The 23,048-nt window shown below is 44.7% G+C and overlaps 1 protein-coding gene across 2 annotated transcripts in view; it reads left to right on the plus strand.

Moving 5' to 3' along the window:
- Positions 1-23,048, plus strand: part of sez6b (seizure related 6 homolog b) — a 103,607-nt gene that overhangs the window by 58,327 nt on the left and 22,232 nt on the right. For both annotated transcript variants that reach the window (XM_029000014.1, XM_029000013.1), the window contains exon 4: positions 10,024-10,213. In XM_029000014.1, coding sequence (XP_028855847.1) covers positions 10,024-10,213 — 190 coding nt within the window. The remainder of the gene's footprint in view (positions 1-10,023; positions 10,214-23,048) is intronic.

A 23,048-nucleotide genomic window follows, 5' to 3' on the forward strand; every position in this document is an offset into this window, starting at 1 on the left:
ACTGTACCTGTTTGATGGTGTAAAAAAATCATTTAGGCACATGGTGGCTGATGTTCCGTGACCTTCGCTTGGATCAGGAGGGCCTCATGGTGTTATATTCTCTCTAACATTAGCAGTCTTTTAACAGCGTAAAGTGCTTGTGAATTTCAAGGGAAGGCCAAATATAGTACAGAGAAACTAAAGTGAATGGCAAAGTGATATTTAAATTTGTATTAAAACTTTTGTTTCTTATTGGTTTAGCAGAGCACTCACCTGTATTTTAAAAAATTGCATTTGACACTAATGTTCTGTACCAAGGGAGGTCTCACAACAGGTCGCTGAACAGAATGCACTGTGCACAGTTTGAAATGCCATTAACGTTTCTGGCGGTGTTTTCCGGCTGGGGAACGCCTACGTGCCACCGTGTCCCCAGTACTGTAAAAACTGTCTTATCTTATCTACGTGCACGACGTAGACTGAAAATATGTTTCCGAGATGGTGAAAATTAGATTTAATCGTCCTCCATTATGGGATGATTGACTCATGACCTTTGAAGGAGGATTGGATTTCCACCGTTTGCTCAACAGGACCAGTTGACATTGGACAGCGGCCGCCCTTCCTGTCAGTTCACCGCCTGATGCTCGTTTCATTTCAGTAAATGGGCTTAATCCCCGTTGTCAGGCTAGCAGATGGTCCTGCTGCCCGGCCGGTGCCAGCTCCATGCGGTCCGGTCCTCGAGACCATGCGACACGGCCGCAGCACTTTAATAAACGCGTGCGGCTGCGCGCATCACCAGACGGACGACATCAGAGCTGCGGCTCTGTAGAGTCGGAGAGTCCATTACCGCCCGCTATTCCACCCTGCTCCCTCGTTCCCTTTTGTTGTGAGAGGATTTGAAGTTTGCTAATGTGTCCGAGGCACGACTGTCTTTATTTAAGGACGTGGAGAAAGCTGCGCCGCACTTTACCGTCCTTCCAGGTGACGGTCTTTTTTTTGTCCACTTCCTTTTACATTTTTTCAGATGACCCGAGTAGGTCAGCTATCAGCTCTCTGCAGCCCTCTAGGCTGCCTTTGATTTCTCCGGCTCCGCCCCCCCCGCCCTTCCTCCCGAGGTCGCCTTTTTAGTAGATTTTCAAGCCTCCATTTTCTTGCCACTTATAAAATGCACATCCGGGCCAACTCATTCGCTCACTCATTCAGCGAGAGTGAAAGAGAAAAAGAGAGAGAGAGAGAGAGAGGTGGGGTGGTGAATAGGCGGCTTATAATGAGCTTCCATTAAGCAGAGGGCAAAAGGAGCGGAGAGCAGCTGTACCTGCAGATGTTTACAGCAGCAGCGGCCTGCGATCTCGCCGCAATCTTCAGTCCAAGTGTCATCACCAACATGGGCGTTACACTGGACATCTGCTGTCAACGGTACATTTACGTCCAGGAGACAGGGGTCTGTTAATGAGCGGCTACTGTCTTCTGTGACCAAAAACCCTAACAAGGTCCATGAACGAACATGTTGCATACATTTTTAGCTTCATTAAAGAAAATGCATTGAAATCATTAAAGATTTAAGGATATTTCAGTCTTTAACCCCCCAAGATGTTAAATAGAGGAGTGTAAACTTTGCTGTAGTACCTGCAGTACTTTTTCTTCTGCTTTCGCAAAAAAAAGAAGCTGCTATGTTTTAGTAAATTTAACAGCATCTTCAGATTCACTTACAAACCAGAAATATTGTCAGAAGAACAGCTCTGGACCAAAAAGTGGCTGGACTTCGGGAGATTTGGATGTGCAAATTCACGGGACTGGAGATGTTTTCACACCGAGACGTAATAAATCCCTAAGTCTGAGTTGAGCTCTAATCAGATGGTGTCTGGGCTCATGTCAGGGCGGCGGCTGATGGGATGAGTGATGCTGAGAGGTGTCCGCTGACTTTGATGTTGCAGAATCCGCCCACCTCAGGATGTTGACACAATGAAATATATGATGAAATAATGCAGCGATCGCGTATTTTGGTAGCGACGTCATCCGTGAAACCAGATGGGAGATACAGGAAACAGAAACTGTGATGTAATAAAGTGATTAAACAAGAAGAAAATAACAAGTTTTTGTATAGTTTCTTTTTATCTTTCGAATTTAATATTCGTCAACAATATTACATGATACATGCTGGTCACATGAAGATTACACATTGCGTGTAGAATATAAAATTCAAGATATTTTGAATTAAATTTCGTTGATGAAAACAGCACTAGTTGACACCTCCCCTTAATTATCTGACAACTTGGGTTAGAGTGGAAATGAAGAACTGGAGAGGAAATCAGGGTCCGATCTTGTTCCAAATTCACATTTCTCACGTTGCCGTCGCTATATGTTCATTTTATGCACACTCTGTGTGTTCTCCCTCATACGATGTGGCACGTTTGTCTGGCGCGTTTTATTTGTTTCCATTTTCCTGCCCTTGTTTTCCTGCCGTCACATTTCCCTTCCTCTGCAATTTTCCCGTGTTACTCAGGCGCGGCGAATAAAACCAATTCTCTGAGAGGCGTGTAGGGATTGTGGCGATAATGAAAAGGAATCGGGTGAGGGGAATGTTAAAATGAGATAAACATAGTGTGTGTGTGTGTGTGCAGGATGCAACTCACACCTTGGCAGCTTTAGGAAGGTCAGTGCAGGTGAAGTAGATTCTTGTGAGGGGTGTCAGCCAGTCTTCAACCTGACCGCAGATCTGCTGTTAAAATGATCTAAAGTGTGTTTTTTTTTTTTCCTTAATACAATTTTTTTTTTAATAACTCTTAATAACTAATGAACTTCATGTTCATGTGATAGCAGCAGGAATGCATTTATACCCATGACAACAGGTCATTTTTATTATGATTATTATCGTTTTGTTATTGCTTCACTTCCTCTTCACTGACATCGTGTGTAAAGGCTCAGTCGTGCAGCATCTCCCCACTCCTGCATCCAGGCCTCTCAACAGGCTCTGTATTCAGCATGTCTCTGGAATGTGGGGGATTCAGGGGCCTGAAAAGCTGAAGGAATAACAAGTGACGGCACGTTCAGAAGCTCTGCGAATCCCGCGGCTGCTTCTCTGAATTCTCAAGCACCATCGTCTCCTGCTGATGAAAGTCGTGCAAAAGAGTTATAATCGACACCTTCACCAAGGGGCAGTGGTGGCCTAGCGGTTAAGGAAGTGGCCCTGTAATCAGAAGATTGCCGGTTCGAATCCCGATCTGCCAAGGTACCACTGAGGTGCCACTGAGCAAAGCACCGTCCCCACACACTGCTCCCCGGGCGCCGGTCATGGCTGCCCACTGCTCACTCAGGGTGATGGGTTAAATGCAGAGGACAAATTTCACTGTGTGCACCGTGTGCTGTGCTGCTGTGTATCACGTGTGACAATCACTTCACTTTTTTTTTTTTTTTTTTTCTCCATGCTGCTGCCTTAGTCCTCTGCTCCTAACCCTGGTGGTTGAGGTGGTGAAGGTGAGGGTCTCGACTTGGCTTCCCTTATTGTGTGGGCTGTCACTGGTCGGGCAGCTGGCCTGCTGGAAGTCTTGTGGCCAGGTGGGGCTGTACCGGACCATATGGGCTCATCAACTACAGGGCTGTTAGCTCCAGTGAGCTGACCCACCAACCCACCCACACACCTACACATACACACACTCACACACACACACAATCATGGCCTAGATCTGCAGCGTGGAACAGATGCTACCTGAGATACATAATTTCCTCTGTTCTCTCTTAATTGCACCCTTTAATTAGCAGGCCTAACGCTATGACATCCACCTGCCCCTCCCTGTCCCATCGGCTAATTAGCATAGATTTCCTTCCTCTTACCATAGTAAAAAGAAGTAGAACCAGGGGGAAGAGCCTGTGTCCATCACAGCAGGAGGTTATGGGTGAAAAGAGGGAATAGAATCTTCTTCACCCTTCCATAGAAGGTCTCTGGGAAGATGAAGATATTTACTCCCACATTAGACCCATATGTAATTGTCCTCATATTTCAATAATGGGTCTGCTTCGTTATCTGCTAGGCCACCATGGCCCATGTATATTGTTGTCACAGCGGTATGGTGCAGGGAAGGACACATTTGCATGGCTTCACAATCAAGGGGGGTTAATACAATGAACAAGTACACGCAAGGAACGAGACTTACAGATTAAAAACCCGACAGGGAAGCAATACAAGCGGCTGACATTGATACACTCGCAACAGCTGCACACAATCAGGGTAGCAATGAACAAAATACAACAAAGCTCGGCCCGATCAGCGAAGGCGGAATGTCCCCTCTTGAGTCAGTTCATGACAGAGCCCCTGAGCCCCAGAGGCGCGACTCCTTAGGTACCAGGGTCCGTCGTGGGCCAGTGGTGGCGGGTCCCTCGCAGTCTTCCAGCCGAAACCCTTTGGCACTGCCACGGCCTGCTCGTTTTTTTCCTGGTTCAAAGACCCCGCCAGGACAAGCCGCTTTTCCTTACCGTCACCCACCACAAGCAACGTGACATGGTGCAGGCATCCTCGGGCGCTCGGCGAACAACGCTATGACATCCAGCTGCGGCTCCACGAACAGGGGGGTTCGTACAAGCATGGATCAAGACTTACAGACAAGGACCCGACTGGGAAGCGACACAAGGGGCGACATTTATACACTCACAACAGCTGCACACAATCAGGATAACAATGAACAAAGCACACACGAGTCAGTTCATGACAATTGTCCCAGAAGCCATTATTTTGTGCGCAGGTATGCATTGCCAGTCATCAAAACAATCACATTAACACTCATGTTACAAAGGATCTCAGAAACAATTGTGTAAAATGTTTACTCAGCTCTCCTCTTCACTGTTGTACCTGCAGACTGACGCTGTATGATCAGTCCCACGCTGAGCGCAGCGCTCTGCTCTGTTCTACCACAGTGTACGTTTCCCAGCTGCTTGGTCAATACTTTTCTTTTGTTCTCCCCGTCTTTAGTCCAGTTGCATTGCCGGTGTGAGTTTCCGATCGCACATTCACATTAGCCGCAGATCCAATGGTGATTGGAGTTGTTCTCTCAGTCTGGGCGAAGAAGAACTCAAACCCGCTTTCTTTTCGCCCGAAATCGACTCTCGTTATCGACATCCTTCACTTTCCATCTCTCTGTTTGTGTTACAGTTGGAGGCGGTGATTCACATGAACGTCCGTAATGCCTCCACGTGCAGAGTTTAAGCTCTGAAATCACAGTGTGCAGCGATGGAGGGTGGGAGCGGCACGGTTCTGCTCTCAGTGACGGGGGGAGGTGTCACCTTTTGTCACTTGGTCTTGGCCTCAGGGTCCGTGTGCTAATTCTCTCTTAATGTGACACAGCGTGCATCTCTGGATTAATTAACCGTTGTTCTGCCCCCAGAGCTCTGACATGAACACGGTGTGTGTGCGGAGACTGAATAAGATTCATTCCTGCCCCTGCATTCTCACCCATGTTTCTGTCCTGGACATTTCCACTCATGCGACACACTCCGATTGACCTGAGCATGTAAACGCAAATGTAATAAACACAGAAAAGAAGAAAGACATAAAAAGAGCACTGTATTTAAACTCAATTGATGCTACCCAGACATAAAGAGGCGTGGCACAACTGAGGTTACAGGAATGAACAGTTTCTAATTGATTAACACAGGTAGGTTATTGTTACATGTAAATACTGTATACAAAATTGGTACAGGAAATAAAGAAAAGAGAAAGGGATAGAGGGAGAGAGAAAGGGCCAGAGAAGCAGCCTAAGAAACAGGGGGAAAGAGAGAAAGGGCCAGAAGCTGGGGGAGAACCAGACGGACCGATGGAGGCCCCCCCCCGAGCCCCCCGATGGAGGAGGAAGAGATGAGACCGAAGCCCAAAAGAGAAAGCTCTTTTGTACTCTGCATTTGACTACCAGAAAAGCTGCCACAGACCAATCAGGTTGGCCTTTGATGTCTCCACCTTGACAGTGGTCATCCACCCCTGGCAAGACTTTCCCATCACGGCACCTCAAGCCATTCGCTGGCTTCTGACACCTCTTGCTTGGGGGAGGTTTGCAGTTTGATAAAGATACAAGCGGGGGTTCTTCACCAAAGACAGAAGCACAAAATGCCATGGACCTGGAATTTTCCATCTTACAAACTTAATGCCACATCCCTGTTTAGCAATATTAGTCATTTTGTACCAATATGTATGGAACATATGGAAATTCAAGTTTTTCCCACTAAATTTATCCAGATGCCTCCATTGGTTCGCGCTGGTCTGGTCACTGATATGATGTATTTTGCAAATATTTCATTGTGCCTATTTTTATTGTTTGCATTTACTCATCTTTCTTTTGACATTTCATTTTCTTCGGCAGATGTCTGACAAGTGACCAATTGCATGTCTTAGAAACGACTTCATGCCTCTTTTTCTTCATTATTATATGACCCTCCTCCACCCTGCCCAAACTCATTCAGTATTTTAATTAAATTGTTTTTTTTTTTACAAATAGACATGGACACGCTGACAAATGGACATTTGGACACGCTGACAAATAAACACAGTGAATTTCTACAATCTGTAATCACAACAATGTTCTGCTGCCGATGTTTCAAATTCCTCTCAGCGTTCTTCCAAAAGTTATACTAATGAACCACACACACACACACACACACACACAATGTTCACATCAGTCAGAAAGCTTCACAATTGCCATACTATTAAAAAAAGAACCCGAACGAGAGGAATGGGAATCCTGACATCCGCTCCCTCTGCTCTCACCATGGCGGAGTCTCCGCTGACCTTCATGACCATCATCAAATGATTCCTGTCAGAGCTGTCCGGGTTTGTCATCCCTCTGCATGTCAGATCGGACTGCTGCACTCTCACTATGCAGAAACTATATAAGCCAGTACAACTGTATGAACAGATTGATTTTGTGTTTTATGTTCATATAGCATCTGTCTTGTTTTTGAGCTTCAGGTCAGAAGAAGGAAAGTCCAATTTAGCTCCTCTGGTTGATGGTGCCTCCATCATATGGATGGGTGTTATAGTGGCTTTGTGAGAGTTTGATTGTTCTGCTCAGGCTGCATCAAAATGGATCGAATGCTTCAGCTGTCTTTGGGTCTCTGTGCTCTTCAGGAAGCAAGCTCATTCCTAAAATTCCCTGCGCATTGTACTAGTTTCATTTTTTTTTTCGTGAGCGATGCTTTAAACTGTGAAAGTGCAGGTGCTGTTGCCTTTTGTTCTAATCCCATTAGCATGCTGCGGAAAACATGGAGACCAGAGCGCTGCGTTGTCAGTGACCCTAAGTGCATTAATTTCACCACATAAATGTAGCAGTAACAAGGTGTATGACAGGCCTGTTTATGCAAGAGATTACATACGGCCGGTAGCAGGCGTTTGGGACTTACACCAGCAATAATTGGATTATGGGAATGTGCTGGAAGCTTTTTATTATCAGAAGCCTTTTAGCGTAATGTGATTAGGTTTGTAAAGCACTTTGTTTTATAGCAGTGATACAAACGCTCGCTGGCGTTGGGTCTCATATCAGGAAATCACGTTCATTCATGTCGTGAAAATCTGCAGGTGAGCAACTGTGGATGGAAGACCTCCTGACTTCATAGCTCCACAGCAGAATAGAGTCCAGGTGGCAGGTGGAGATCTCTCTGGGGTTATGAAACGCTGTTTTGGCTCTGAGTGGGGTGATGTGTATGCGTTTGGGTGTGGGTTTTTTTTACTGCATATACAGTAGACAATATTTTCTTCTGCATGTTAACACTAGAAGTCCCATGTTTTTCTGACCCCTTAGCTCTAGCAGAGGTAGGCCAAATGGCCCCTTGGTTGGGAACTAACAACTCAATCACCGACAAATGGCTCCCATTCATTTGTAAATGGTGGACCGATTGGAATGTGTCACTCCCCTTCCCCCCAAGAAGTGTTTGAAAATGGAGTGTTTGGTGTTTTTGAACACAGTCCACTCCAATGTATGTCTGTTCACAAATGTCCATGGTTGATAAACATGTACAGAATCATCACTGAATTATAAAACAAAAAGTGAATTTTGTTTTTGTGTACTCTCTCCTCTGCCTGCTCATATAAAATAGCAAAAAATAAAATAAAATAAAAAATAATAATAAACAAATAAATAAAGTATAGTATAAAAAAAAATCTCAGTCCCTCAGTTCCAATTCATGATATCAGTGGTTACTATCCCATGCCGTCTGTCTGTCTGTAATATTTATTAAGCATGCATATGCAGTTTATTAACAGTTTGTCAATCATTTTCTAAATTTAAATCAGACCCCCTGCAGATCATAGATGTAAAACTGAATTTAGATGAAGTTCAACGATGCGCTTCAGAAGCTTTATTGTTGATTTTCATGCTTTCTCCTCAACTGCATGAAAAGAATTCTGGGTAGTTTAGTTCACCCGTTAGTCTGCAGTGTTTTATTGGGTCCTCATTCTGACAAAAGTGGATATTTTCTTGGTTGCTTTGTTGCCTGTCCTGTTATATAAAAAGCACGCAGGAAGCGTTTTTGTATCAGCTCAGATTTATAGTTTCCAGATGATATTTAAATGTGTCTGAAGATCTTTTCAGTCAGAGCGGCAGCAGACAGACGTTATTGAACTGGTCTCTTATCCTTCTCTGATCTGGGGAGCACCTCTACTCATTTTAATTTGCCAAGGTCTGATTGGAAGCCCTTTCATTATCTCTGAGGATGGAGGTCACGTCTCAGGGACGCTACTCTCCATCTTGGAGATCAACCTGTTGAAGGTCTCTGTCACCCCAAGAGAATTAAAGACATTCCGTCTGTAAAATCCATGTAAAATCTTCTTGCTGAAGATTTTCCGCCTCATCTGTCTCCCATGGCTACAGCATCCAACTTCTTGTCCTCTGATGGTGACTCAGATCCATCAGCCAGTCTTTACTCTAAATAAGCTGCCATGCCTGAATGTTTCTCCACACAGCATGTGTGAAGAGGTGAGCCGGCTGAATGCAGCGCTGCTGGTGCTGTGATCCGCAGGAGGAGGAGCAGTGATGTGATCTTGTGACGGCTGATAAGAGCCACCGCCACCGCTGAGTGTAAACAGACGTCCTGAGACAGGTGGGCTGATGTGACAGGCCTGTCCTCCACTGCAATCAGTGCGCAGCCAGGGGAGGAAAAAAATAAATCAACATGGCGCCTCTGCCCAGAGAAAGGTGGCTGTGGAGTGGGCAGGAGATGCTGGATCCTCCTGCAGGCGGCTGTCTTTTAAACGTCCTCGTTGTACGAAACTCAGACTGAAAAGAGATTGAGTTTGAAGGACAAAACAATGGCCAAATGTGTGTTAAGTTGTAATGTGCATTTGTGAACAACCTGGTGCGAATAACATCGGTTAAAAACACTTTGGCTCCTTTGCCTTCAGATCTACAGAAAAATCGCAAATATTTCAGCACCATTTTGTAATCCTTGGTCTACCTGCCCCAGCTTATCAGTATAAGAGTAGAATAATAGTGAAATAATGTGAATAAGGGGGCAAAAAAGTCAACACAAGGATAACTAGCTTTTTGTAATAGACCCAAATAATGTACATATATTATATATCCAATAATTATCTTGAGAAAGTTAAAGTATACATTACAGCAATCAGAAATATTTATATTCAGAAACATTTAAACATTTATCTTGGTTATTTTCATTCATATCCATATTTATGTAGAGGTTTACTTTGCTTTTCCCCCACCTTTTAGATGTCAAATGAAACCATGAATCTACATGATTTGAGATCACTCAAATAGAAAGCACTGTAGCTGGGCCCAGATTTGTATATAGTAATGGTATTCAGGTTTTTTTTTTTGCATCTGTGCCCAAAAATGCCTAAAAAAGCATCCAGCATCAACAGTTTAGATTAGAAAATCAAAGAAAAATCTGAAATCGCCTCAAAGCTTTAGTGGCTTCATGTTTTTACAGTCAATTGTGCAAATTTATCTTCTTCTTCAACAGACTGTAAGATTTCCAATTTCATAAATTAAATGCATATTTAAACTTTTAAAGTAATGGTTTTGCATCCAAATTCCTCTTTGTGCCTCCTCTTAGGTCATGAATGTGAGTCTGGCCCAAGGGGACACGGTGACGTTTGAGGACCTTGGTGGCCGAGAGCCCTCAGTGCTTGCCAATGAGTCCATCTTGATGAAGGGGCTGGTGGTCCGCAGCTGGAGTAACCAGATCGGAATTCGTTTTCACAGCAGCCGACCCAAACCTGGCCATTTCCAGCTCCGGTACCAAGGTAAGGTGCCCATGTTCCCAGATGAGCTTTTTTTTAAAAATACAATATAGACATAAGTAAGTAACATGAGTAATCAGAGCATGGAGTAAATGAGGAGTAATTAGATAAACAGGCATGATTGTGAGGCTCTAAGATATTATTATTCTCCCGCATGTCACTTCTTATCTCTTGTCTACACAATAATGTTCATGTCAGCCTGAAATGACAACTGATGTCAATAGGCAACAATCACTTTGCAGAAAAATGGGCGAGACATTTCAGCTCTTAACTGCTTATTAACAGAGACGTTTCAAAAGTGGGATGGGCTTCTTGAGAGGATGTCTCCTTATTTCAGGATGTCATTTCATTCAGTAATGAAATTCTCTGTGTAATGATGAAAACAATCATAGGTTAAATCCTTTTTTGGGGGAGGTAAGTGGTTAGCTAATGAAGTGTGTGAGTATCTCCAACATGATGTTGTCTTGGTGGGGCCCTAATGTGGCCCTGGTCAGAATTTTTCTGCTCTCTGTCCTTCTTCTCTTCTCCTTCTCTCGTTACGTGGGCGGTAGTGACTGATTTTCCACCAGAGAGCAGTAGCTCAGGGGTTAACAGGAGAGGCTTTCATCGGAACAGAGCCCTGCGGCACCGATAATGACTTTCTGTTTCTTTACAAACTCCCAATTACCTCACGCTGCCGACCCCCCCTCCACTGCCCTGTCCAATTTAATACGTCTGTAGTTGCACAGCATGGAGATCCGTGTGGGCGGGATCTGCCGGTGTCACCGTGGAGATTTAAACTCATGAATGGGAGAAGCAGACATCAGCACAGTCCCTTCTGAAAGGCCTGATCGACACATCTCGCCCCTGTTAAAAGGCCAACGGAAGCTGCCCTGAATCTAACGAAGGACCCAGCACCCACTTGTTCCACTTCTCAGCCTCATCTGCAGATGTTTTCTGAACATCCATCTGGCCCATCATGCATCTGGCCGCTGCAGACATGAGCTGATGAATCAGTGGGTCACAATGTCAGCAGGAACCTCCCACACTGGAGTGCTGCACCACACGGACGACCGGATTTGTTTTACAGTTATGTAAAGTGTGTGTGAGGGAGCGAGAATAGCGGGGTGTGTGTAGTGTCTTGGCATCCTGTTGTTGGCACTAATGAGGCATTGTTTGTCCCTCCTGCCACTCTGGCTGCACCGACGGAGCCGCACGGCCCTCTGCTGGGCCCTCCACCTGTCCATTACCCAAAAACACAGCCGACGGCATCCGCACACGCAGGCCAGGCAGGAGAGGAGCGCTCTAAATGTCAGCCTGCTCGGGTGGCACGCATTAAAGATTCAGGCCGTCAATAATTCAAACTCAAAATGAGAAGTTCGCCCAGCCACCCCCTCTGCACCCATTCAGATTTAGTAAAGGTTAAATAGAATCTGCGCAGGATTGATGAAGTAGGGGGGGTTGGGGAGGTTGAACAGAATGAGAATTGGTGGGGCAGGCTGGCCTTTTCAGGAGTCCACCCTCATCATTTCCCCAAAAGTCTGCCTACTGCTGAAATGCCACGAGCGGCTGTCAAGGGGAGGCTCGCTGCGCTGATGCATTTTCCCCAGGACCGATAAACAGAAATGATGTGTTCATTTACGGAGCAGATGTTGAGAGGAAATGAAAAACTAAGAATTTGATTAAAAACAGGAAACGCTGAAGAAGTAGAAGTAGGAAAAAAATTGTTTCCGTAGGAGCCACGTGAGCTTCTGGATTCATGTTGCATGGTTTTAATTTGATTAAATGTAAAGAGGCTACACCACATGCATAATGACGGGAAGTTCAGTGCAGCCATGTTCTGAGCAGTAATTACCACAGGGATCAGTGCTGTTGTGATCAGTGGGAACCAGGAGTCCACTGCAGATCCCCAGCACTGCTGGGATTAACCCCTCCAGCCAAGAGATGACCCTGGGAGATTTACTCTGCTGCAAATCAGATATAAGTCTTTTATACGGGGGACTATCACTGGAGCTTTAAAGAATTTCTGCATTTTTTTAAAATTAGGGATGCAGAGTGTTGCGGTTGTTATCAATGCAGCTTCGCATCGCTTACAGCTCTGCTTTAGAAATGTTTAAGTTAAACATACAGTACAGGCCAAAGGTTTGGACACACCTTCTCATTCAATGTGGAGTTATGTAACTGAAAACATGTTTTATATTCTAGTTTCTTTGCTCTGATTACTGCTTTGTACACTCTTGGCATTCTCTCGATGAGCTTCAAGAGGTCGTCACCTGAAATGCTTTTCCAACAGTCTTGAAGGAGTTCCCAGAGGTGTTTAGCACTTGTTGGCCCCTTTGCCTTCACTCTGCGGTCCAGCTCACCCCAAACCATCTTGACTGGGTTCAGGTCCGGTGACTGTGGTACATAACTCCACATGTGTTCATTCATAGTTTTGATGCCTTCAGTGAGAATCTACCAACGTAAATGGTCATGAAAATAAAGAAAAAACATTGAATGAGAAGGTGGGAATAGCATTTTAATACATAATAAAACATATACAAGCATACCTGCATACACAACCATATGATATTTAACTGAATAACTGTCATGAGACATTTTATGTGATAATGTAACACAGTTGAATATATGTACATAAATCTATGCTTCAGTTTTTAAAAGCATTAGAAACATACATAATATATGTATAATTTATGTGTATTATGTAATCAGCTAAACCATTCTTTGGCATTTAGGCTGTGCCCTTATCCAGAGCAGTAGCTACAGTCACAGTCCCCTGGAGCAACTCAGGGTTAAGTTTCTTGCCTGTTTGAGCCCTTTGACTGCGGAAAAAGGTTCACAGGAAGGGCAGGGGCTTAAAAACATTTACACATTAGTTATATAGACTGACGTTGTAAAACATGCAAATGCACACACAGATCAGGCACAGATGTCATGTTTAAAGACAAAACGTCTTTAAACATTTCGGTACCGCTCTTCATTTGTAAAAATGTATGATCCATGTGTCACCATTTATTGCTGGATTTAAAATAAATTGACTGCACAACACAGAACCGCAAACCTTATTTCTCCCATCAATCTGTTGCAAAAGAAACAGATGCACTTGTGATTTTTAGAGATCCAAAAAAAGGCAGAACAGATTCAGTTTCAGGAAACCCTTCTCTCAACAATACAAAATACTGGCATGTCCATGAGACCATCATCCCCTCCAATCTACAGTGTGCGTATCAGTCCTGCTCATCTTCCATTTAACCTTTATCCAATGAGGAAGCTTCCCTGACTTCCCCTTTATTCCTTTATGAATAAAACCTATAAATGAACACATTCCTGGGTGGACGCATTAAAAAGGGGTGACTCTTACGTTTCAGTTTTATTGATTAACAAGTTCACCTTGTACCGAGTAATCGTGTGTGACAAATCTGATCAGACAGGCGTTGAGGACGCAGTAGATCTGATTACAGACAGACACATTCGCCCTTAATCAGTTTTCTCCTTGACGGCGACTGGTTGATGAAACAGAAACTGTCAGTCGAGTGGAAACCGCGGTGCTGACGGGTGTAGATTTTACAGCGCATCACATCGAGTACAAATGTTAAAGACAGCACTCTGAAAGCACCGTGATATTACCAGAGTTACTCTGGTCATGTGTGGTGCTTCTCCCCATGGTATCCACATAGACATCATTAAATGAATACACAAAATGTTCATTTGGACTATTTGTATTTTAAAGATTGACCCACGATGACCGACGCAGGTCACCTATTCCCGTATTTTTTCCTAGTGTCCTAGTTAATAACAGCTACTGAATAATATAAGAGCGGCTGTCCCCCATCTCTCAATTCCTCTGTATAAACTATTTTTGTGTGTTTTTGTGTGTGTTTCGCTCCCCTCCTGAGTCGCTAGAGGAAGGTGCAAGTCGCTTCACGTCTCTTCTTCTGACACTGATGCAGAGTTCTGAGAGCTCATTACCGGCGCTGAAGAAGATCTGAAATTGAAAGTCTGATCTACAGCTTACATTTGGCCGCTAGTTGATGGAGCTGTGGTCGCTCTAAACAACTTTTTTACGGGTTGGAAATAATGCCATGATGTCATCAGGAACACAGTTCTGGGGAGCAGATCAATAAAATCTCGTGATGAGAGGGGAACTGAATGTGGTAGACAGTCTGTTTCATGGTGATTTGAGATGATTGAGACCTCACACCAACAGACACTTCTGGCAGCTGTTGTCTTGGCATCATCCAGACAGACAGGAAGTGTGGAGATTCTCTCTATCTGTCCCTCTGTGGCATGTCCAGGGGTCTGCTGGGATGGAGTGTTGGGCTGTGTGTGTGTGTGTGTGTGTGTGTGTGTGTGTGTGACCTGCACCCACTTCTTCCTCAGGGTCCAGTGTCCTGTCACTCAAACTGATGCCTCAGCAGTGACAGTTGCATCTGTTTGTGTCGCCCTGTGACATCAGCTGTTGGATCCACAGGAGACCAGCTGCACTCCTTCATTTAAACCACCAGGGTCTGATAGGTGGATATGGGAGTGTCTGGGGTCTCCATCAGGCACAAGACCCTGTCTGTCAGAACCGCATTTATAGTTTGTATAGTCTGTATAGATATTTATAGGTGAATGTGTATTTCTTTCACAGTTGCACCGTGGGGGGTCAGTGTGAAACAGCACTGTATAACGTGTATACAGTAATCCTCATTTGAATCTTTTAATAAAAAGTTGATTCTGACTGTAGAAGGTCTGACTGTAGAAGGTTATTGGTTGAGCAGGAGCTGCATGAGTGTTTGGAGGCAATAAATAAAAGCTCTGCACTGCTACTCCTGTTAGAGAACACTAAGGGCAGGAGCACGTACTAACAAGCTTTGATTTTTTTAAGCTGCAGAAATCAAAAGGAACCTCGACTTAAGGTCTTAATTCGTTGTCCCCCTCCCTGTGAGGCTTATTCCATTTCCTTCAGCTGCTGCCAAATGCCCTTGTTCATCGACCCGAGCCTGAGCCTCGTCCCGCCAACCAGATCGTCCATATAAATACATAAATGCACTATGCGGGCAACTATTCAGGTCGGTAAAGTTATTAAAGAAACGAGAGAGACGTGGCTGTAATATAAACATGGAAATCAAGTAACGCGGGTTTTATTAGCATGTCTGATAATAAATGGCGGCTATATAACAGGAACTATAAATCACACAACCTCTCTGCAAGCACTGGGAATGCAAAGCAAAGAAAAGGCCCGATGAATGAAGAAAGACGTTGAATCTGCAGTGTTCTCACGTCTGGTGCCTAATTTAATAAAGATGATAAAGGAAGAAGAAAGCAGGTGCAGAGGGCCGCGGTCTGTTGTTTATTAAAACGTAATGAGTGTGTGAGCAGCCGACGGTGATACACACGCCCGCCGCGTGTCAGCGTCCTGACGACTGTGGAGTTATTAGTGACGGATGAGCCTCTCGCTGCCATTTTCACTTCAGAGCCCAAAACAAGAGCGGGGCTGCGAGCGGCATTAACGTTCCTCGGCCTGATATTAGTGATGAATAAAGAGTGCGGAGCCACGTCAGCCATTGTTTCCATCGCCGGGGTGATGCAGTCAGCAGTGGGTTGAAGCCGCTATTAACAGTAATGAGTCAGAAGCTCGACTTTAATGAGAGACGTGCAGCTCCACAATCCTCAGAACATTTCTATTTACTGAGTCACGCGTTACACAGTCTGCTCACGGGTCATCTGAGCATTTTATACATTTATATTCTCGTTTCTTTTATTCATCATATTCAGCTAGTCTAACTCTGCAGTTGTGCAAGGTTTCTTCTTCAGTGGGACCGAATAAATTCTGACAGCGGTTCAATACGCACATCCGATCTCAGCGACACACACGGGACGTTTCACACTTTGTTCTCATTAATTGCCTCCCTGCAAACTCTTTTGCTGGAGATTGATCCTCGTCTTGGGATGATCCTGAACCTTCTGTGGTGTGTTTATTTAACAGCGCTCTTTTCCTGGATGGAGGATCGGATTTTGCACGTTTTTATGGTTTTTCACACGACCTGCCCAGCGTCAGTGGTACTGATTTTCATTTCAGGATGGGGAAAGAGAGGAGAGAACCGAGTTGAAAGGTGATTAGAATGCTGGGTTTAGTAAAATGGTGCTGTCCCTTGGACATCCTGTCCAGACTGATGGCTGCTGGGATGCTGTCAAGCTGTCTGAAGGCATCACACGACTTACTTCTATTTTTCACCCGTGGCCTGCAGATGCCCTGGAGAATTGTCTTGGACACACTTGGCAGGATTGTGGCCTTTGTTGGACAACCTTCTCTCAGGGCAGCTGTCAGCGCAGCAGCGTTCCCACAGACAGATGATGAGATCAGCATCTGAAGATCTCATTCATTTCACTTTTCACTTGACAAAAATGTTCCAGAATGTTTTAATTGGCTGAGGCTGTGGGGTAATGTGAGTCTTAGCTGAGAAAAATCCAATTAGTCTCCTTCACAAGGTCACATGGCAAAATACTGCAGAATCAGTTCTTATTTAATCCTGTTTAACACTCGTTTCAAAATAATAATTGAAAGAACATTAATCACAATCTTGGGGGAACAGAATGTTTCTATTAACAGTCACATTGTCCTTAAGCCAATTTATGCCTGTTGTTAGTAATTAATAATTAAGGACTAATTATGATTATAGTGTTCCCATTTATTTAATAATTCCACATTCGTTGGTTTGTTGTTTTTGTTTCTATTAAAAGATGCCAGGAGATGTAACCGTGTGATGTAACTGGTGTAAAATGATGAACTGATGACCACTTCATTGTTCAAACCAGCAGATATTAGCATAACGCATGTTAATAGTGATAAACTGATGTTAGCTGAGCAGCGTGCAGACGGTGTTCAGTAGTAGAAGAATTTAATTAACCACAGAAATGATCTGAGTTGGAATAATAAATGATGAACAAATCACATTGTAAGTAAAGGTGTCACGCTGGTTTGACATGGCAAGAGAGATCTGGAACGATGGCTAGACGTGGCAAGGAAGAAGGACGCGCCATCAAACATGGGTTTAATACATGGTGAACAGAACAGGGGAGACATCACCAGACCGACAGCGAACAGACACAAACAGGGCAGCTTTATACAATCAGACACAGGTGAACACAATCAGGAAACATAATAGCACAGGAGGAACACGTTCGGGGTCCGAACTCCCCATCCGGAGTAGCCCCTGCCAGACCGGATCCTGACAGAAGGAAGAGTACAGAGTGTAGCATGTCTCTACATGAGGGCTTTTTTTTTCTTCTCACGTTCTTCTCAGGTTCTCACGTTTACTTGTTTTATTAAGATGATTTGTTGTTCTTCCAAGAAACAATATATGAATTTGACACTAAATAGTTCTAAGTTAGTAATTGTAATAGTTCTACATTATAGTCTGGGTGTGTGATGTTTGTGGTCCCCTATAAAAGATTAGTGGGACAGGTTCTGTAGTGGCAGGATTATGGCCCAAACTTCACCCTCCAGCTCTGGGCGTCACCACCATACATGCGTTTTCTCCGTGGTGTGTTGCCAGATGCAGCAAGTCTCCTCAGTTGCTGTGGATTCTGCTCCCGTAACGAGCTGCACAACTCCACATTTGTCAAGCCTGCCGGCACATTAGAAGCCACCAGAAGTGAAGCCCTGAACTTCAGATGGTGTTGGGGCTGTAAATGAGCTTCCCCTGCGGACTCGCCATTGTTTTGTCATTTATTGACCTCTCTACCGCCCTCACATCATTAGCCAAGACATATGAAAACGGGCGATCACAGCCATTAGCTGTGGCTGGCGGCCGATACTTTATTTGCTTTGATGAAATTAAATTTGCCGGCACTTATGAACTGACTTATGGGCGACTGCTGGAGGGAGACATTTATAAGAGTGGAATCATGGCCTAATGTGGTTATGAAAGAACACGAGTGATAATAATCCTCTCTCTTAATAAAGCAGAAGATGTTCTCGTTCTTTTGTTACCTGAGCTGACAGATCAAATGGTAAACATGTGGGCCGATATTATTTCCATGGGAACCGGGCAGACCTCTGTCTGAATCTGAAGACTGTGGGATGAAGAACACGTGCTGTGTCTATGGCTACACACTGTTGCTATTTGCATTCATTTCTTTTCAACAAAAGCAGGAAAAATTCCCGTTTTGTGTTTATAGGGAAGGCATGTCCATACCAGGCTGTTCTGTACGTCTTCTCTTCATATATATCTTTACAATTTAGGAAGTTGTAGTTCATAGGACCTTTATTATAGGTGATGTGTGAATCCTGGTCAGAATGTTCCTGGGTTCTTCTGCTCTCATCGTAAGATAAAGGTTAATGGGAGGTGGCGTGAATGAGTTTTCCCACAAGCGTGTATCCCCTCAAACGGAGGCCGTCACACACAATTATCCTCGATGAGATCTGATGACTGGGGGCGTAAGTGAGTCCCCTCCGTGTTTCATAATTAATGCCCAGGATGTATTTTTCATCGGTTCATGTAAAATACAGCGATCTTAATTCTCCTCGCTTAGTCTAATGGAGCTTCTGCTCCCGCTGCTACACCGTGGAGCTGCCTGGGACTCCCGGCTTCCTCCTGTAACTCCTCCATGTCCGGAAAGCCAATGAGATGCGGCTTATCACCAGATTTGCAGATCTGCCCGTGCCGGGCTGACCGCGAATGCGCACGGGTGCCGGCATCTTGGGCTCTGGAGCACTTAGGAGACGATCTGTTCCACTAGTCCCTGACACCTTGTCAGAGTGGCCTGACACACAGGCCCCTGATAGCTCCTCCAGCCTTATCAAAGGGAGAGCAGCAGCAGGGCTGGAGATAGGACACCAGCGCTGAGCTGTCCAATTTTGTAGAGGTCTGTTCTCGCAGCGAGACTGGGTTCAGTGAGGCATTTATTTTTTTAGCACAAACGAACAGCCGGACATGTGAAAAAAATGAACATATGTGTTGGGGGAAGTGCTTGTGTTACTTTGGTTTTGAATGGTTACAGCCCACGTATCGTTTTTTTTTGTTTCCACCCATGTCATGCACTTGTATCTCGGTTACTCGATGCGGCGTTACACCAAAGATGAACTCTGCACCAGCTCATCTTTATTATTACATAATTATTAAGTGGGATGGATTATTATTAAGTGGGATGGATGTCTGCAAGACACACAAAGATAGAATTATGACCTCCTGACTCCATTCTCTTTGAAAATATATGTGTGTGATCTCGAAAGTTATGGATTAACCTAATCTCTCTTCGCCCGCTGCACTCGTCCTTCCAGTCGTCACGCCCCTCAGTCCCCAACCCGCTTTGATGTGCAGCGTAGAGAAACAGAGGGATCTGTGGCTGTGAGGCCCGAGATGTGTGCGTGTGGCTAAGAGTGTGATCACGGGCTCCGAGTGTATTTGTTTAAGCGTGATCCACAGAGAGGGTTCTGTGCAGAGGACTCACGATGACCCACATTCTGAAAAGGCTGAAAAATATTTTTAAAAAATCCCACAAGACCACTGCATCATGTGCACATCAAGTTCATGCGGCACACTTTCTGTCTAGTTTTCACAATGATGAGGACACAAGCGCAGGTGAAAAACTTTTATTAAAAGAAATCAAAAAGGGGACATGACACCAAAAAAGCCAGAATGACCAAAACAATGCCACAAAACATATATGGCTGAGACCATCACTCTAGGGTGGTAGTAGCCTAGTTGTTAACACGCTCGTTTGTGAAACAAAAGACCCAGGTTCAAACCCGACTTACTACCATCGTGTCCCTGCTGCAGGGGGAGACTGTCCCTGTAACTACTGATTGTAAGTCACTCTGGATAAGGGCGTCTGATAAATACTGTAAATGTAAATGACCAAACAGGTCATTATCCCCCCCTGTCCATAGTAAAAATGTCCCTTGTCACCTAGGCAGTTCGGCATTTGAACCCACAGCCTTTCGGTTACGAGTCTACTTCCTTAACCACCAGGCCACCACTGCCCCAGTAAGTAAGTTCCCTTGGTTCATGTATCAGGAGTGAATGCTTATGGCGTGGTCACACTATAGCATAACTCCCCAACAGAAAAATATGAGAGAAGTTCCACAGGACATGGCAATAGCCTTTTGCAAAACAGGAGTTTTAAAAATTGACACGTCTTTGGACCTTTTGACACATTAGTTTTATGCGTGTTGTACAGGAGTCTGCTCTCAATTTAAGACTGTGTTGCGTTTTGCACAGTAACCTTCCAGGATTTTTTTTGTGTGCTTTGCTGTGTAATCTGGTGTTTTTCACTCGTCCATCAGCAGTTTTACTGGTTCTGGTGTCAGTGTCTTGTCTGGTGTCATTATGGGCTCCACCCTCAGGCATCTCACTGAACGCTCATTAAACATGTTGCTTAGCTCACCATGATAACCTGGCAAGTCTCACCACCAGCCTGCCATCATTTCCTTGGTGCCTCCACCAGGGTGCTTAATGGAACACATTAGACTTGCATCTGTTGCCCACGTTCACCAGCTATAATCTCCTCGGAGCCAGTTGCCATGGCATCATCAGATTCAACACCGAAACACTCTGCCTTTATGTCCTGTGAAGCAATAAGGCCACTCCGGAATGGGAATGTGTGTGATTTAACAGCGCGGGGACTGGCCACGTATAAAACCAGCCTCCGGTGCCCCCCTCCATATGAGTCTAATTGAAAAAGAATCTGCGGGGTAATAATGCTGTAACAACAAGCCGGGGCCGATGCTCGGGCCCCGCTGTGCTAATACGGTGGTAAAAGAACATAAATTAAATGAACGGTTGAGGGCGTGTCTGAGATCGCACTTGTTGTCCCTTTTCCTCAGTGACACAAACTTTGAGTCCGTGGTGGAGAGGTCAGTCAGCGGGAACGTGCACCCAACTTCCTCTTAGCAATAGCTTTGCAATAAAGCTATGTTATGTATTTTGCATTTTGACTTTTACTCATTACAAAATCTATAGTGAATGCTGTATGTTGGTCTATATGCAATTATTGTAAATTGCCTCAGCTTTACTTTCATTGGCCATGAAAGTGCAGTGTGGCAGTGTGGCAAACACAAACCCTGCACGGACACCATTTGCAGGCTCGCTCTACCCTGGAAAGGGTGTCCCTCTCTTTATCACTCGTTCCCACGGTTTCTTCCTTTCTTTTTTCTCTCTCCTAGAGTTTTTTTTTTGTGTGGAGTTTTTTATCTTGTGAGCAGAAGGGTCAAGTGTGGGCAGTGGTGGCCTAGCGGTTACGGAAGCGCCCCCGTGATCAGAAGGTTGCCAGTTCGAATCCCGATCCGCCAAGGTGCCACTGAGGTGCCACTGAGGTGCCACTGAGCAAAGCACCGTCCCCACACACTGCTGCCCGGGCGCCTGTCATGGCTGCCCACTGCTCACTCAGGGTGATGGGTTAAATGCAGAGGACAAATTTCACTGTGTGCACCGTGTGCTGTGCTGCTGTGTATCACATGTGACAATCACTTCACTTTTAAACTTTAAGTGTGGGGGGTGTCAACTGTAGGGCCTGTCAAAGCCCATTGAGACATACTGTAGGTGATTTTGAGCTATATAAGAAATAAACGTGGTTTAGTGTTGATATATATATAAATTAGTGCATCATCACACTTTACTTCCAATGAATAAAAGCTCCTTTGCTTTGCATTCAGGTATTTGGCTGATTGGGGTTAACTAAAATTAGTATATCTTTTTTTAGCCATTGGTGTAGTACTCTAGTGAAGCTTTAAATACCACAGAACATTTGAAATTCACATATTGGGATATGAGTACAGAGATATTCTACTGAGCACTGGGGGTTATTTGTACTCAGTGAGGCGAAGACTCTGCAGTCATTTTTTGTGTCGATGATAATACTTGACTCGCGTTTCGCCTCTTATTTACTCTGCATTGAGGTAATTGAAGTTCTTCTCTTGGAGGAGGGCTCTTGGCCCAGTAATTCACTACTCCTCTTACACCACTCTGTACAGACGGGTGTGCAAATGATGGAGAGTGGCTCTCAGTGGCCATTTGTGGTGACCGGACAGTGAGGGGTTGATGCTGCATTAAGCAAAATGCAGTTTGTTGGGGCCTGGGGGGCTTTTTTGGGAACGACCTCGTGTTCTCATGTTGCTCTGCAGAGTGAAAAGACGCTCATAGCTTGTGATTTATTGTCCTATTTAATCCTGTACATATTTCTCTTGCCTGAGGTGTCTCTTGGCAACAAAATCAATGCCACAGCCCCGACGCCTGCGACCCTAAGTCCACAATAAAGCTGAGCACAATTACGGCAAGACAGGGAAGAACAAGCAGTAGAAATATTTCAGTTGTAAATTGTACACCCTTGGGGGTGACAGCCAGTAGTAAAACAGGCCGGAGTTAAATGGCCTTTTGTGGGCCTTCCTGGATTTACTTGTTTCCAGGTCTTTTATTTGTTTTGTCTGATGTGGAAAATATTGTCCTCCTCCCGAAAACCTTTTTGCTCTTTACAACTTGAGAGCATTATTGAGCGAACATGGCTGAGGATTTAACCTGCTGCTGTTTAACATCTCTTTTTGTTGGTCTGAATTATGCACGAGCAGTGATGTGTATAAATCAGTAGTTACAGGGACAGTCCCCCTGGAGACACTCTTGGTTAAGTGTCCTGCTCAGGGTAGTAAGTGGGGTTTGAACCTGTGGTCTTCTGGTTCATAGGTGAGTGTGTTACCCACTAGGCTACCACCACTGTATCGTTCTCCATTGGAGCAGGATTTATGGCAAGGTCCTTCATCACATTTCTATCCAATATGAACAGTGCTCTTTTTTTTAAGTAGACAGGAAGCTGTTTTATGGCCTTCATTAGCCACACTGTGGGCATAATCCATCACATGGGCCAGCTGATGATTGCCTCC

The sequence above is a fragment of the Denticeps clupeoides genome, chromosome 13, assembly GCF_900700375.1.
Source record: "Denticeps clupeoides chromosome 13, fDenClu1.1, whole genome shotgun sequence".
NCBI classification, from domain to species: Eukaryota; Metazoa; Chordata; class Actinopteri; order Clupeiformes; family Denticipitidae; genus Denticeps; species Denticeps clupeoides.